Source organism: Nilaparvata lugens, chromosome 10, assembly GCF_014356525.2.
Source record: "Nilaparvata lugens isolate BPH chromosome 10, ASM1435652v1, whole genome shotgun sequence".
Classification (NCBI taxonomy): Eukaryota; Metazoa; Arthropoda; class Insecta; order Hemiptera; family Delphacidae; genus Nilaparvata; species Nilaparvata lugens.
In genome coordinates, this window is record NC_052513.1 from 11,414,341 (window position 1) to 11,429,626 (window position 15,286).

At 32.7% G+C, this 15,286-nt stretch overlaps 3 protein-coding genes across 4 annotated transcripts in view; 2 read left to right on the forward strand and 1 right to left on the reverse strand.

Moving 5' to 3' along the window:
* The window catches only part of LOC111043270 (sodium/bile acid cotransporter 5), a 43,918-nt gene extending 40,610 nt beyond the window's left edge, over positions 1 to 3,308 (forward strand). The window contains exon 7 of one of the 2 annotated variants that reach the window (XM_039436280.1): positions 1,536 to 2,664. In XM_039436280.1, the coding sequence (XP_039292214.1) occupies positions 1,536 to 1,702 (167 nt within the window). In that variant the 3' untranslated portion in view covers positions 1,703 to 2,664. Of the gene's footprint in view, positions 1 to 1,535 lie in introns of both variants that reach the window. The other variant, XM_039436279.1, reaches the window with a different exon arrangement.
* On the reverse strand, positions 2,838 to 5,393 carry LOC120353270 (BTB/POZ domain-containing protein 2-like). The gene has a single exon (XM_039436281.1). It carries the CDS (start codon positions 5,260 to 5,262, stop codon positions 3,982 to 3,984), a length of 1,281 nt encoding a protein of 426 aa, XP_039292215.1. The 5' UTR covers positions 5,263 to 5,393; the 3' UTR covers positions 2,838 to 3,981.
* A 1,377-nt stretch (positions 5,394 to 6,770) lies between these two features.
* LOC111043261 (mitogen-activated protein kinase 1) overlaps positions 6,771 to 15,286 on the forward strand; it is a 146,689-nt gene continuing 138,173 nt past the window's right edge. Inside the window, 1 exon segment of the mRNA XM_039436302.1 lies at positions 6,771 to 6,965. Within this exon segment, the coding sequence (XP_039292236.1) occupies positions 6,838 to 6,965 (128 nt within the window). The 5' untranslated portion in view covers positions 6,771 to 6,837.

The following is a 15,286-nucleotide window of genomic DNA, read 5'->3' on the forward strand; positions in this document are numbered from 1 at the left end:
CAAGTTTTGTATAGGCTACTGAAATTTTCAAAGTAGAAAAATATCAAATATTGTGTTCGTGTTCAGCTATGTGATAAGTACTTCTATTTTTGTTTATATTTTGATACTAGATATAAAACCAATTCTACTTAAGAGATGCTCCGGTGCATAATTATTGTTTTCCCTTTGTCTTTTGAGCTACTATGTCCACTATGTACAACGAGCCTCTACATATTACTATTTTTCCTCTGCTATTTTCTACCTACTGACTTGCACTCGAAAAATCGTTGTTTAGCTAGATTTTAACGTGGCTGTTCAATTATCGTTGAAACGCTTCAATTCAGTAAATTCTTCCACTATTCACTTATCAGTGTGTGTGCACAGAGAGTGCGGTTAGGTGTTCCGAATTTTAGCCGTCTTTGAAGGACATAGTTATGTATGTATATGAATATCTTATCCTCTTAAGATTGTTTTACCGTTGATCTGTGTGTGCACACACACACACCCTGATAGAAGTTTAAGATTGTTTCTACTTTAGTGTGAAACAAATAATTTTCGCTCATTTCAATATTTACTGAGAAACTAGTAAGTTATTGTCGGTGTTCTCTGAACAGTTCATTATGGAAAGAAGATTTTTTTCATTCATAAAAAAACTTTTCATTTTCTTGTGGGATGCTATTTGATTGAAAATGCTATGTAATTAAAAATCATGGTCGTGTTTTAAAAAACCTAAAAGTGTTGTTATGTAGAAGAAAGCAGTCGACAAACTAGATAGGCCTGGTCAGCATGCTATTTGACAAATTTACACATCTACATGTACGGTCTATAAATACTTCTATATGTACTCTATTCCCGGTTTACAGGACTTCTGAGTTTTTATTAATCGGGTCCGTCATGTGAAGCAAAGCTATAATTTCGGACATTCAGATTAATATTACCTTGAAAAAAGAGACTTCCAATCTCAGTCAACACACCTGTTTTTTAACTACAAATTATTCAAATGTGAACAATAATTATTTTCTTTTCCTACAGTTACGTTGAAAAGTGGCCATTGCTGCACTGATTACAGAACGCAAAGAATCACTTTTCCGCTCTAGTGCGGGAATAGTTATTTGTGCAACTAGTGCGCAAAGTGACAGTTTGCTGCACCGAAAGAAACGTTTACGCCCGAGCCGTAGGCGAGGGCGGAATGGTTTCTTTCGGTGCAGCAAACTGTCACTTTGCGCACTAGTTGCACAAATAACTATTGTCGCCTGAAGGTAGATTATGCTCGATCAAAAGATGATATCAAGTCGAGTTACAATTTTTATCCTTGAAGTTATCTGAACTGTTGGAGGGAAAATATAATATGCATCAAGGGACTCAAGCGACAACTGCTTTCCTCACTTGAGTCCCTAGATGTATAAACAACAATTATTAAATTATGATTCTAATGGGAACATTTTTATTTTACAATTCACAAGTACATTTATTCAGAATGACAGTTTATTTATAATTTTGCATTGTATATTCATTGGTATCGATTACATTTTTATTTTGATGTACTCTTTTTTCAGTGGCACCTGTAGCAGTTGCTATAATGACTCCAATTCCTCTGATTTTGCTGCATCTGCTAAGAAAGTGTCTTCACAATCAGATTTACAGTCCAAAAAACTCTCAAGACGCGTATAGCGAAAAAATAACGACTATATCAAACGATGACTATTTAACTGCGCATGCGTGATGTCTGAGACTTCCTTAAGTATACAATTGGTTGCAGGCACAACCAGTTTAGTTATTGCTACTTAAAATATAGAGAAAAAATCTTATTCTACAAATTGTATTACATTTTAAATTTAGTACAACACCTCGAGTACAATAATTTTAAATTGTTGACTATATGATATATTAATTTCCTGTTAGTCCCCAACATTGTTAGTACAGTGCCAAATACTCTAGACTTTCATATTTTAGTTACCATGACAGTATTCTATTTTAGTCGAAATTACTTAATGAAATCCGAACAAGTGCTGCAAGTTGACCTACTGAGCACAACTTGAAATGGATAGGCTTCAAAGAAGTAATGAAAGGACTCATGAAGTTGATAACTATTCAAGTAGTATTAAAAGGACATACGTTTTCATTGTTTTACAATGAATTATCATATGTTTGTTGGAAATTTAAGAACAAATAATAATTGGACTAGTGTTCAGCAATACCTATATCATTGAAACTAGAACCGTATGGACTACTCCACCTCTCTAATAATAATCACTGAACGGTTAAATTATTATTTCTTAGAGACTGTGACATTCGTTAGAAATTGTAGAGCAGAAAAATTATGTTTATAGATTTATTGTCTGTTTTGCGGTTTAGCCGGTCGTTGCATGCAAATTAAAATATTTATAATGTTATAACGAGGATAGTAAACTGTAATAGACATTTTGCGAACATGAGAAACATTGACAATTTTTATCTTGATATTCTTCTTGATATAATTGTACTTTAGTGCATTCAATTATTAAATTATTTTCATATTTTTAGTCCAACTATTCACTTACCACAAATTGTATTTTTATATTTGTTTATTCGATGATACTGTATTATAATGACAGTATTAAAATTTTAAAATGTGATGTTTAAGCAAGACTGAATTTCTTTCTGAATTTCATTGATTTGAAAAATTACCTTGAATATTTGCTTTATGTATACGATATCATTGCATTTACATAAAAAAGGTTTTTATCATAACAAATTGAATCCTAAGTATATATTTGTATGAAAGAAATATTAAAGAAAGAATTATCATACAGGATAGCCAGCAATATTATTTTGTTCGTAATGTTTCTCATAATTTCTCGTTACTCACTATTAGAAACTATTTCAAGCAATTACAATATTACTTTATTTAACACGTAGTCTCAATAAATTACAGACAATTCTACATTTTGATCCATTTTTATTAACTATGCATCTAGTTGAAATCATTAGATCTGTATGTGCTTAGTAAGTAAAATAATGTGTCGAGAACAGCGAAATCAAACTCACTTAAAACAACTTATGTGGCAATGCTACGAAGAGGTTCTATTTTGCATGTTAAAATATTCTCTTTATCATCAAAACACAAATTTGGGTTTCACAACTTACAAGATTTCATTTTCAAATTTCAATATTTTAGATGAATGTAATTCCTATTATTTGGAATCCTGAATGAGTTAGTAATTAATATGATTGTGTTGGAGAATGTACAACCATGTTTTGTTAGTATTATGTCAAACATCCTCTTAGTGGAGCCATAGGCCTACTAGTTGGTTCTTGATTTTCTAATAAAAATTATTTTAGAAGTTGAATGTTGAAAATTATTTATTAGGTACCCTAATAATCCTATTGTATTGTCTATTTTACAATTATTCATTAATATTAACTCTTATTATTTGACGAGCCATTCAAGAAGATAATTCTGATTGTACTGTTTTCTCTTTCCCCAAAACTATTTCTTATTTACTGCAAAAAAATCAATGAACTTTTTTATTTTGGAGAGGATTGAGTGTGTTGATGTTTTTATATAGTAACTTTGTTATATTACTTTATAAGCAACTTTTATACAGTTTGATATATCATCCCTTGCAATCAATGGCAGTTGGTCATGAAGTAAAAGTAATGGAATAATTATACAATATATTGTGCTAACAACATTATTAAAAAATGTAAAAATTATATTTCTTCTCAGGATGAAAAAGTTGAAATAATTTATTTTTATAAAATAATTTGTTTTTTAATTTTTTTGTGATGAATTCAATGTTTATCATTCAAATTTTTTATATTCATAAACTATCGGTGTCCTAAAATTCTTGAATTTTTCAACTAAATACTTTACTTTTAAACCAATTATATCATTATTTTTTAAACAACATGCTGTGTATTTTAAACCATGTCCGACCCTTTAAAATCATCAATTCAATAATCATTAGATTACTAGTATATTGAATAATACTATCTAATAACTGTCTTTTGATAATTCTGTCAATAGAAGTCTAGGTATTTCTTCAGATTATCAGATTCTTCCAGCTTTAGAAGATTCAGTTCAAATTGAATTTCTATTAAACCTGTTCCTGCATATCCGCTCAAAGGAAGATAAGGAAATGTGTATTCATCCTCTACAATAGTTGACACGTTTGTAACAATTGTATGAATAAATTTCGATTTATTATATCTCACTACTTCCATTTTTTCTACTGAATGTAATTTAATTTTGTGATTGTTTATCAGTTTAATCACGAATAAATTTTGTGTAAAATTGTCTATATTAGATTTTTGAATAAATTCATAATATATTTCCAAATCTAGTCCTTGATATTTGAAATTAAATTTCTTATTCTTAGCTGTGAAAATGAATTCAAATTTCTCAGCCTTACTTGGAATTGAAAATATTTTGTCTAATGACAGTCGTACTTCTTTTCTATCTTCGGGCTTTACTTCTGTGAAAATTCTATTCTCTGTCAAAGGGCTCAATTTTGTAGATAATTGATCTTCGAAGCCTAATAATTTGTGTATAATTGAAAGTTTTTCTTCTGCTGCTAACAAATCAGACTGGGAAGGGCCTTCTCTATATTGTTCCTTACTCATTGTCAAAAACCGTATATGTCTTATAATGCAATTAAAATGTTCGCTCTGATTTGGCAAATCCACTTTTCTGCGGCTTGCCTCAGCATGAACCCACTTCTCTGTATAGTTGAAAAGCTCCAACTCAGAATTCAAATTCAATGAGTCCATTTTTAATATTGTTTCAACCGTATTAATATCAGCTGATAAAAACTTTTCACTTTGCATTATTTCTGTGGTTTTGTTCTGAAAGAACGCGAAACAAATAGTTTCAATGTCTGGAATGTTATGTTTAATTGAAAACTGATATACATCTATCACTTCCGTAACAGAGATATTACATTTTATGTATTGGACACACGTTGACATAAGGTCAGGAACTACATACTTCCAAGCAGCCAAATACACTGAACACGCATGAAGACTAGAAGTGAAATCCACACTCTCTGTGTAGAAAAATTGTTTCATACCATTAAATTCGTTAGCTTCGACGTCCTCTATTTCCATAGCTGTGGCATTATTGCTGGTGTGTCCATTGTTGTACAACAAATCACGAAAAACAGGACTATTAATGGCAAATAACAGCTTATGTCCTTTAATGAAGCAATTTTGTTTACCAACCACAAACTCACAATCACTTAGATCGTCGTTATTTAGGCAAAGCTCGATTTTACTTTTCAAGATAGACGGAACGTAACTCATGATTCCTCAATTGTAGCCTTATTATATTTTAATCCACTACATAGATTCTATTTCAACCCAACGTGATTGAATTCAAAATTTTACATCAATGAGTACCTACTATCACTGTCAAACGAAGACTACGGTAGGGTACTATTGGCCTCTGCTTTATCGACGGAAGTCTCACGATGTTACAAAAACCGATAAGATAAAGAGATGAAATCACAATTTCATGTTTCTGAAAAATCAGTTTACTAACTGCTGCCTATTACTAAAACCAGACGGTTTAAAATAATTTATCATCTTAAAATTCTATTCAATGTTAAATTTATACAAATCAAAATACAATACTATTTTCAAATATTTTACAATTATTCGAAAAAGGAATCACACATTATATCAAAATACCCACGTTACTGTACTTCCTTCCTTTCTCTTTATCTTCCCTATAACACTATTTTTTTAAAAATAATAATATTTCTTGTACTTTATAGCTTAATGCCATTGTGTGAGACTCTTTCAATGGATTTAGTATTTTTCAGCCTTGGCCTCCATAAACAAAGGGGTACACCGCATACGGTAGGTATGCTAATGTGCATTTATGTGCCATACATTTAAAAGAAATTGGAAGCTTGATTAGAATTCATATTATTCTCTGAAGATGATAAGGTAGAGGGTAGAACATGGTAAGGTACGGTAGGTAGGATGCCGAATTATTTTTTCTCCATTTAATCATCAACTTTGGATACATACTACTGACTACAAGCCTATTTATCATATTATTGAAGTGCTAATAGAATTTAAAATGCGGTAGTATAGGCTACTTAGGTACTACATTTTTTCAAGGCTTTAGAACTCTTTTAAAAATAGAATTAATCGCGTTTATTACTGTACCTACTGATTGTAGATGGTGCTTTTGAATTATTTGTGAATAAATTTCAAGTGATGTGGAGTTATAGGAATGTTGTTTATTGAAAATCCGGTGAATGAATAAAGGGGAGTAACATGCTCTTTTTTCGAGTTTTCAAGTTATGTTGTTTATTACAAATATTTCTTTAAGCCATTTTATAAGCAGAATACAGTAGCATGAAAGATGAGATTACTGTACTAATGAGAAATAAACAGTCTTTGTTCATCGGAAATACAAAAGAAAACAACTGTAATAGTAATAGAGTAATATCAAGTTTTATAATCTGAGTTATAGTGTGTAGCATAGTCTTCATTGATTTACATTTCACAAATTATTGATATTTGAAGGTTTGCCAAGTTTTGATGGAAGATTCATTCCTCATTTTTGAATTTGGCGCTCAAACAAGACTATCGACTTGCGATACTCATAAACTTAATGAAATAAAAAACAATATTAGAAAAAACTGTTTCAGAGTGATATAAGTTGGGCTTTTTAATGGATTTTATGATAGAAATTCAACTCAATGAATGGTTATAACGAGTTGAGACAGAAAACTTCTGAATTATTCAATGTTTAGGGAGCGGCGGTTTGCGTACGAAATTTTGGTCTGTTGTAGTGGCAATAGATTTGATCTCGACATCTGTGCTGAGGTTCGGTTTTGTGATTACAAAGACAGTTTTGCGAAAATGGCCGCTGAAGGCGCAGAATTCAGCGTTAATGCTAACGCTGAAGTAGTGAGAGGACAACAATTTGAAGTTGGGCCGAGATATGCAAATTTGGCGTACATTGGAGAAGGAGCCTATGGAATGGTCGTGTAAGTAACCTAGTCAAATTATTTTGCTATTTTCCTTTTGGGTCATGCCCCTATTATGATAATTTTGTTACTCTATACTCAATATTTTTTATCTCTGCATGCTAATTTGTCTTTAAAAAACCGTAATCTTTCATACCCAAGTCATAATTCGTCTCTCAGACCCTTGTAAAGTTCACTTTTTGTGAAGATTATAAACAGGTAGATCAAACAGGTTTGTGCCAACCAAATTTTTAATTGACTTCCGATGTAGCTAACCATAACAAAATTTTGTCTTACAGCTGTTCAACAACCAGTAAACATAGTTTGAAATTTGAATCCTATATTATCTACAATAAATTAATAATAAGCGTATGTCATACAGTTGATTCTTGTCAACTTTGCTTGGATGCTCAATATCCCAAGAAATTACTAAACAATGATGAAAAGTTATGTTTTCATGTAAACTATAATTATTTTTCTTGTTGGTTTTCAATAAAATACATGACTCACGTTTCAACTGACAATTTCATTTTGTATTGCCTGAGTAGAGTAGGTCTCACTTACTTGACTTACACAATATCCAATATTTTCATTTTATAATTTTTGTAAATTTAAGACTATTTCCAAATGTTTATAAAACTGAACAACCTGTTGACAGTATGTATTTAACATTGTATTCCTCTCATCATGTATGCGTGACAATGTCTCAAGACAATGGCTTTATGGAAATTTTATTAGTCTTGTTGATAATACATTACTCAACCAGTGAGTAGCCGGTCATGTGTCACACTGGCCGGTCACACTGGGTGACCAGTGAGACTCCAGGATTAGTGGCCAGGCTGCAGACCTGATTGAGACACCAGCCGGCTGCCAACCTCTGGTGGCCGGGCTGGCGGCCCAAGTGAACTGAGCGCAATAAGCACTAATGCCCCTTGTCTGTTTCGCACCACTGATGTCCTAATGTAATTTTAGCCTAATAACTTCAAATCTGGGAAGTTACCGTATATTTTCTTTTTGAACTACGGTACTATAGAAAACAATTGATGAAAAGGTGTGTGACGCATTTCTGTGTTAAAAAAGCTTAGGTAATTGACAATGTTAATCAGGCGCAGACTTTGAAACTCACCATAGACTACTTGCTGCCTCACTCTGTATAAAACTCAGTAATATTTATCTCTTTTGTAGAGATATTTTTACTACACTCGATGTTATCAGTAAATTATTATGAAAAATATAGTCTGGCAAGTGGTAGATAGTAGGCCTATATTTGTTGTATGAGAAATAACTTACCCTTCATTCATTTTTGTTGAATAAAAAATTCCTTTAGATAATATCTATTTTTTTGCTGAGGTTTTTACCACTAAAGTTCTGGGCTCGTGCGTGGTTAATGGGAGGAATGCAACACCAACATCAGGTTAGGTGGGTTCCAAACCATCAATAAGTGATAACTTTCAACCAATAACTGTCATTTAGGGATATGACTGTTGGGACATATTATACAAACATAAAATATCTTATGAATTGAAATGAGTATCCTTTTTGTTATTTCAACTACTTTTAAGACTTTTTTGCTGTTGGAGTGTTAGAGCATTAAGAGGGATTCTCGTTTAATCAGAGTGAAATTCTCATCCTATTCACTGACTTTCCATTTACTAAATTAATTGCAAGTACTAGATTAATCCAAGATAATAGTCCCAGTATATAAATATTTGATCTATTACTTGATAAAAGCAACAGAAGGATAAAATATTGCAATAAAGTAATTTGATTGTCATAATAGAGTTCCTGGTGTAAGGCAATTTGTATTGTATGAATTGATTGTGCAAATTAACCCTTAATCTATATCCAATGGTCTTGATTACAGCACCTATTTGATTATTTCGTGTCAGGCTGGCTTTTTATAAACTAACGATCTAACAAGAAATATTGAACTCACCCATATAGTTTTTCAACTTGCATCTGTCCTAACTCCGCCTAATAAAGAGTAGAATAAAGAGTATCTGTTCAAAATTGTTGATCTAATTGATAAAACTGATGGGCATGTTATTAGGAGTGATGACTTTGTTGTATTCGTTCAGAACTTTTTGTACAGAACGACTTTTAACAGACGTCAAACCAAATATCTAAATCGAATTTTTGACAAAAATAGTATTAAGCATTGGTCCTGTTGACTTTTGTTCAACATATTTTAATATTTTTATCATTAAACTAGTAGGTAACCTGTGCCCCGCAAGGGTCTAATTAAAAACTTAAAAAACTAGACCTACTGAGATCTTGAAGAACTGAAAAGAAGCTTTTAACCATCCTCGGTAAATTAAGGATATATATGCAAAATTTCAAGTTAATCAGTTGAGTAGTTCGGACGTGATTCTTTCCTTTATTTAATTATAGATAATCAATAACTCAAACATTTTTAATCGGAGTGGAATTCTGAAGCTCTTGCTGAAAAAGAAAAATTGGAAAAGATTTAAAATTGTTAAGCTCAGGGTGATACCCAATTAAGCCCTTGGCTTGTTCGTGTGTGTTTTTTTTTGTCCTGATTTAGTACGGTAAAATAAAGATATATCTTCCATGTAGTTAACAATTGGAATAATACCAACTTAAATTTCCACTAAAAAAATATGTATGCTTTCACATGGTGCCATAACTACTTGAAGATACTCTAATTTTGTGATGCACAACATAGTTCCACCTTGGCCAGCAATCTTCTATTGAGCCATACGACCACCTGTGCTAAATTATTAGCGCAAGTCTCTAGCATTTGAACCCCCTTGTGCTCCAATCCTTAACCTCAGATCTATTGTTTCACTTTGTAAACTAAATTCTAATTGGATTAGGATCTCACTATTATCAGTTACTGGCCACTGACCGGTTCTCCAGTTACCTGCTACCCTGTAATTGGAATTGATGTACGTATTAGCTTTCATACTAATCACGAACTGAAACTGACAATCCCATTTGAATCCAATGCCACCCTAATAACGATAGTATCAAGCTAGCACTGGTATGTCATAATTTCAAATATTCAGTTTGAGCCAGGAGCTGGATCTACGGACAAACTGAATATTCTGTTTCACCAGAATTTAATACAATATCAATTCTGCCAAAGCTCTATAACCTCGAAGATATCGCTTTCTGTAGCTAGAGAAATACTAATTACTAACCCTTGTGCAATTGTACATACTTTTTAGATGAAGGAGGTAGTTATGTTTTTGTCACTTGGATAATAATAGTACAATATAAGATAAATAAATAAATAAATAATTCAAATTCATTTGGGAAACCAGTGAAATGAACATGATAAGACGAGATAACATGGAATGAAAATAGCCTAATAGGCTACTAATAACCTACTAGTAAGGTTGTAGAATTTCCACTAGGGCTACATTAATTCGTAGCATTATCTATTTGCAAAGTTGAAACAACCTTTCTGATATTGTTTCAACACATTCCTCAAGCAAACTTCATAGCTCGAAATCATCTCAAGCTATTTGAGGGATAAGATAAAATTATTCATCAGTGGGATCATTAAACCATCCATTCTTTAATCTTATTTATTTTTACCAATTCAAACAAATTAACAATAAACTAATTATTATGGAAACAATCAATAACAATAATACAAAATTTCACATTCCACTGCCAAAACCATTTGTATTGAAATGGTATTTTCAAATAAATTGAAATTGGATATCGTAATTAAATTAATATTTGAATAATAAGTAATAATAATTATTACTATAATAAATTATTTATGTAACACCACAAGGTTAAGCTGATTATATTGTGGAATAGCTTTTTAAAATATAAGTAGGAACATAAAATGGAGAAAATGAAAATATAAACTCACTTTCTGTAAATTTTGGTAGTTATCTGATGTTCCAGAGAATGGATTGTTCCTAAAAATTATATTCACAAGCACAAACTCCAAATCAGCTCAAACTCTAAAGAGAAACATTGAGAACATTAATCGCGTTCGCGAATCAATAGCTTTCAACAACAAAGAGCATCCTCCAACTAATTTGATAAGAAAATTTCCGTCGTTCTTTTGTTATAAATTTTAGATTGACTTTATCAATAATAATTTAAGATCCTTACTTAAAGCAGGAATCGCCTGAAAAACAACTCAATAAATTCAAAACTTGAATTAGAAGTGTGCATCAAAAGTTGATGAAGTTGTTTTCGTTTCACTAATCATTATTACTTTACCGTAGATTTAAGCTCCTTTGTTTCAGCATCCAAACGAACTAAATCTCCAACAAAGTTTCCTTAATAATGGAATTAGCCCGGCTCCGTGAAATTAGGGTTATTGAATATAGTGATGTTGACGTGCACTGCACTGCACTGCACAGGGTGAATAATCCAACAATAGCATTAATGTTAGTGGCGAGCCTTGTGTCGTGAGCTTAGCGAAAGTTAGTCTCTCTCTCTCTTCTGTTGGAGCATTGTGTCGATTGTCGTATGCAATTATAACTTTACACATTGTCTTTCCGTCCAATCTACCCTGACTCATCATAGTTGGCACCTAACAAACAAGCACGTTGCTCGCGTTCAACTTGAACATTCGTCGTTTAGGGTTTCGGACGATTCTCTTCAGTTTCTGCTTGCCTTTACGACTTGTCTCAACTCATCTAATAACATCTTTCATCATTCTATAAATATTGTTTGGCTGTTTGAATGTAAATTTATTTTTATCTGTTATTTTTTCTCCAGCTAAATGTTTATTGGCTGTGATTCTTATTATTTTTGTTTGTCAATACAGTGAGTTAAGATCGGATCAGATAAGCACCTTGCTCTCGGTTGTACCGTAGGAAGGGTGTCTGCTTTAGGTCAGCTCCACTATCAGTTATTTAGAACTGTTAGGTATTCGGAAACTAGGTTCATTTATTTCTCAAGTCCGGGCCACACTTATCATGCGGCTTTCCGATCCTACTTATATCCGATATTTCTGTGGGCTGAAGCGTGGTGGTTGAATAGATCACATGAAGGACATGTGTGGAATGCATCATTTCAGGCCGATCTAATGGGATCGGAAAGCTGCATGAAGCCGGGGACATGCCTGTCATGCAGTGTTCCGATCCCACTCCGATCATAGTGGACGACGACAGTGAATTAGACAACGCACTTGAATGCAGCACATCACCTGCCCGTCATATGACATGTTCTACCACCCCACAGAAAAATCGTGCATGAGTCGGATGTGAACGCTTCATGACAAGTGTGTCCCCGGCTTGATGAGTGTGGCCCGGGCTTTATTCCTACAACATTTCTCACGCACAAACCTAAAGAACAAGTGGGCATCATTCTCAGCAAATTGGTCATATTACGTCATCAATTCTGAGTTTGAAAACATGACAATATATTTTTATTTTTTATTCATTTATGTAACAAACAACACTGATGTGAAAACATTGGTAGATAAAATACTAAGGCAATCCTTGTGTTATTTTCTTCTTCCAAATTTAGGTTATGATACAGTTCGAAAAAATACCTTAGGCTTCCTTCACCTATTCACTTTTCGATGTAAACACATATAAACATGAAAGCTTGAATTTATTTAGATTAAAAACCAATACACTAATTTGTTTTGAATTTAGCCCTATTCAATCATCTCTAATATTCAGACTTAATTCCTGATGATAATTACTGTCGTACATCCAATAGATTGTTACCAGACAATACTTTTTAATATGCAATTTTTCAAGTCTCCATTGATAAATGTTGTACTGTTTTTTCATAAGCTTAAAGAAACCTGCAAACTGATCAGCCCAATCGATTCCCATCAGGACTGATATCTGATGATATTGTTTACCAAAACTTGAGTATCTCGTCTGCTGCTGTCTTTTAAAACGTAGTTCCTTGAGGGTACTATTAGTACCGTATCATGTTCTGTATCTTCGTACCGTGTTGCGAGCCAGAAGCTCTGGATGTGTCTCATAAAATACCAGATTAATAGGGCCTTAACAATTGAATCACGGTAGTATTGTCAAGTGACTTTATTACCCAGTATTTTCTACTCATCATTTACTTATATAGAGAGTTTTATTTACCAAGAGCAGAACACTCCCGGGAATTATAGCCAAGTTGAGAGTCAGTATAATAGTCCTCGTTTGGGAAAGTACCGAATTATTCTCCATTCTCATACTCTCATCCGTATATTTTTAATCTCAGAGGAGAAAAAGTTTTCTCTGTTTAAAAATGAGTACATGCCTTTTTGGCCCCGGGCTACATGAAGGAAACTTGGCATGCTCCGAAAAGCGGAGGGAACTGCATTATTGACAAATGACGCTGCGGAGGAAAGACTCATACTACTTACACACTACCACTACCCTCAAACTAAAACTTCATACCATCTCTGCTAACGAATAGAATGTCTCTCACTTACTCGAAACTCCAAGGAAAGTCGACAAACACAGTTTTATTAATTCTTTCCACTAGAATAATATTTTTTAAACGATTTCAGTAACGCGATTTTTGTTTGCACATGAAACCAACAAGAAATTCCTAGAATTCTTTCAAAACAGTTTAACAATTTAAAAGTTGAAATTAAATTAGATCCTGTACAATTTTTTCATAAAATCTTTGGAAACTCTTGAAAGTTGTTGAAACCCTCTTTTGGTGGCAATTTTCAAACGTAGAGAGGTTCGAATTCAATTTTTGGCTTCGCTAACGATTGAAAGCAATGCAGCCTTCACAAAGGAAAACTTTGGGGTCAGCAAAACCAATGTCGAAGTTTAATTCTTTTATGAGAAGTATTGAAAAAGTTCTGAAGTGAATGAACTCCTTCAACAATTCTCCACAGAATTCATATTAGTTCAATTCTTTCGTTTCTAATTGTTATTAAGGTTTCTCAAAGCTGTGTTAAAAGATCCTCAGTCATTTATACAGCCTATCATTTATGATCATAATAGGAATAAATCAATTAATATCGTCCGTTACTATCTAGATTATTACAAACTTGTAGCAAAGATAAAGGATAAGCATAACTATATTGCTTGTCTCTGCTTGTAGTAAGTACCTCTAAGTACAAGTCTTGTACTTTGTCACTTTTACATGTACGTATATTACCTAATGATTCCAAATAGTCTTTCAATTATTGAAGCTTTAAGCTGGATTCACACACAAATATGACAGTGAACAGTGAAAATATTATTGCCACGAGTTTTAATTGCACTATTCCCAATCAGCCCGGCCGATTGAATATGAATAATACCATTATTAGAACCGATTGAATATTGAATAGAACCGTTGGGTTTCATAATATGATTATTATTTTCACTGTCTGTTTTGTGCGAATCCAGCTTTAGAAATCCATCAGTGTTTATCAATTTACTAATCAAACTCATGTGGGCTCACGATTGCGTTTACGCTTGGATCCTTTAGTTTGTTGAATATTCTCGATCTTGAATTTTGTAGTTGGTCCACAACTCTACCCTATGTGTCACGAAAAGGTTTTCACCGTAAACAATATGCAATCATACAGTACTAGCAAATAGAAAATATGCTTTTCAGCGCGCATTCCGATGAAATCTACTCGAGTCGCTCTTTGAACAATTGAATATGTAAAAAGCTCTCGAATTCAAATGTGAAAGCACAAGCAGGAAAACAGAAACATCCCTTTGAGCATCAATATTTTATGACTTGAGCAATAAATAAAACATTACGACAGTCCTTGCTGTTTTCAGTTTTACTATAAAAGAAACATCAACTTCAGCAGCTCGATCTCTGTTCATGCATGCTGTATTTTTTATTCTCCTGAGTTTCAGTTTTGTAGAAAAGGGTATATTTGAGAGAGCATATTCTAGGGCTCAATCAAAACTGGGCTTGATTAGACATTTCACTCAATTCCCTGGTGTAAAAAACCGGGCCATTCATATTTTCGAGAATTGATATACTGTTTAATACAGACAACCTAATCTCATCGATAAAAGCACTCTCCTGTCAATCGAATGAATCGGTTTTTCTATTAATCCTGTTTGACTGAACAGCGATAATTGAATAAATGTGTTTCCTTCTGAACAAGAATTGATTCGATGTTTCCCTCTCTCTACTTTCAAATAACTGTTTATTTCAAAAATTCAGTATGCTCTGATTTTCCATGAATATTCTTCAAGGAATATTGGATGAAATGTTTTTGCGATCTTTTTATTTTATATTCCAAATTTTAATATATGTTAGCCCCCAAAACTCTTTATTCATCCTTCATTTTATGTTGATGTTCAATGTATATTTAAGAACATCACTATTTAAACTGAATTTAAACTACCGATATTGACTAGTTGAATGAGCAAAGCGAATTCTATGTTTCAAGTCAATCAGCGTTTGTCTGTTTGTTTCTACCG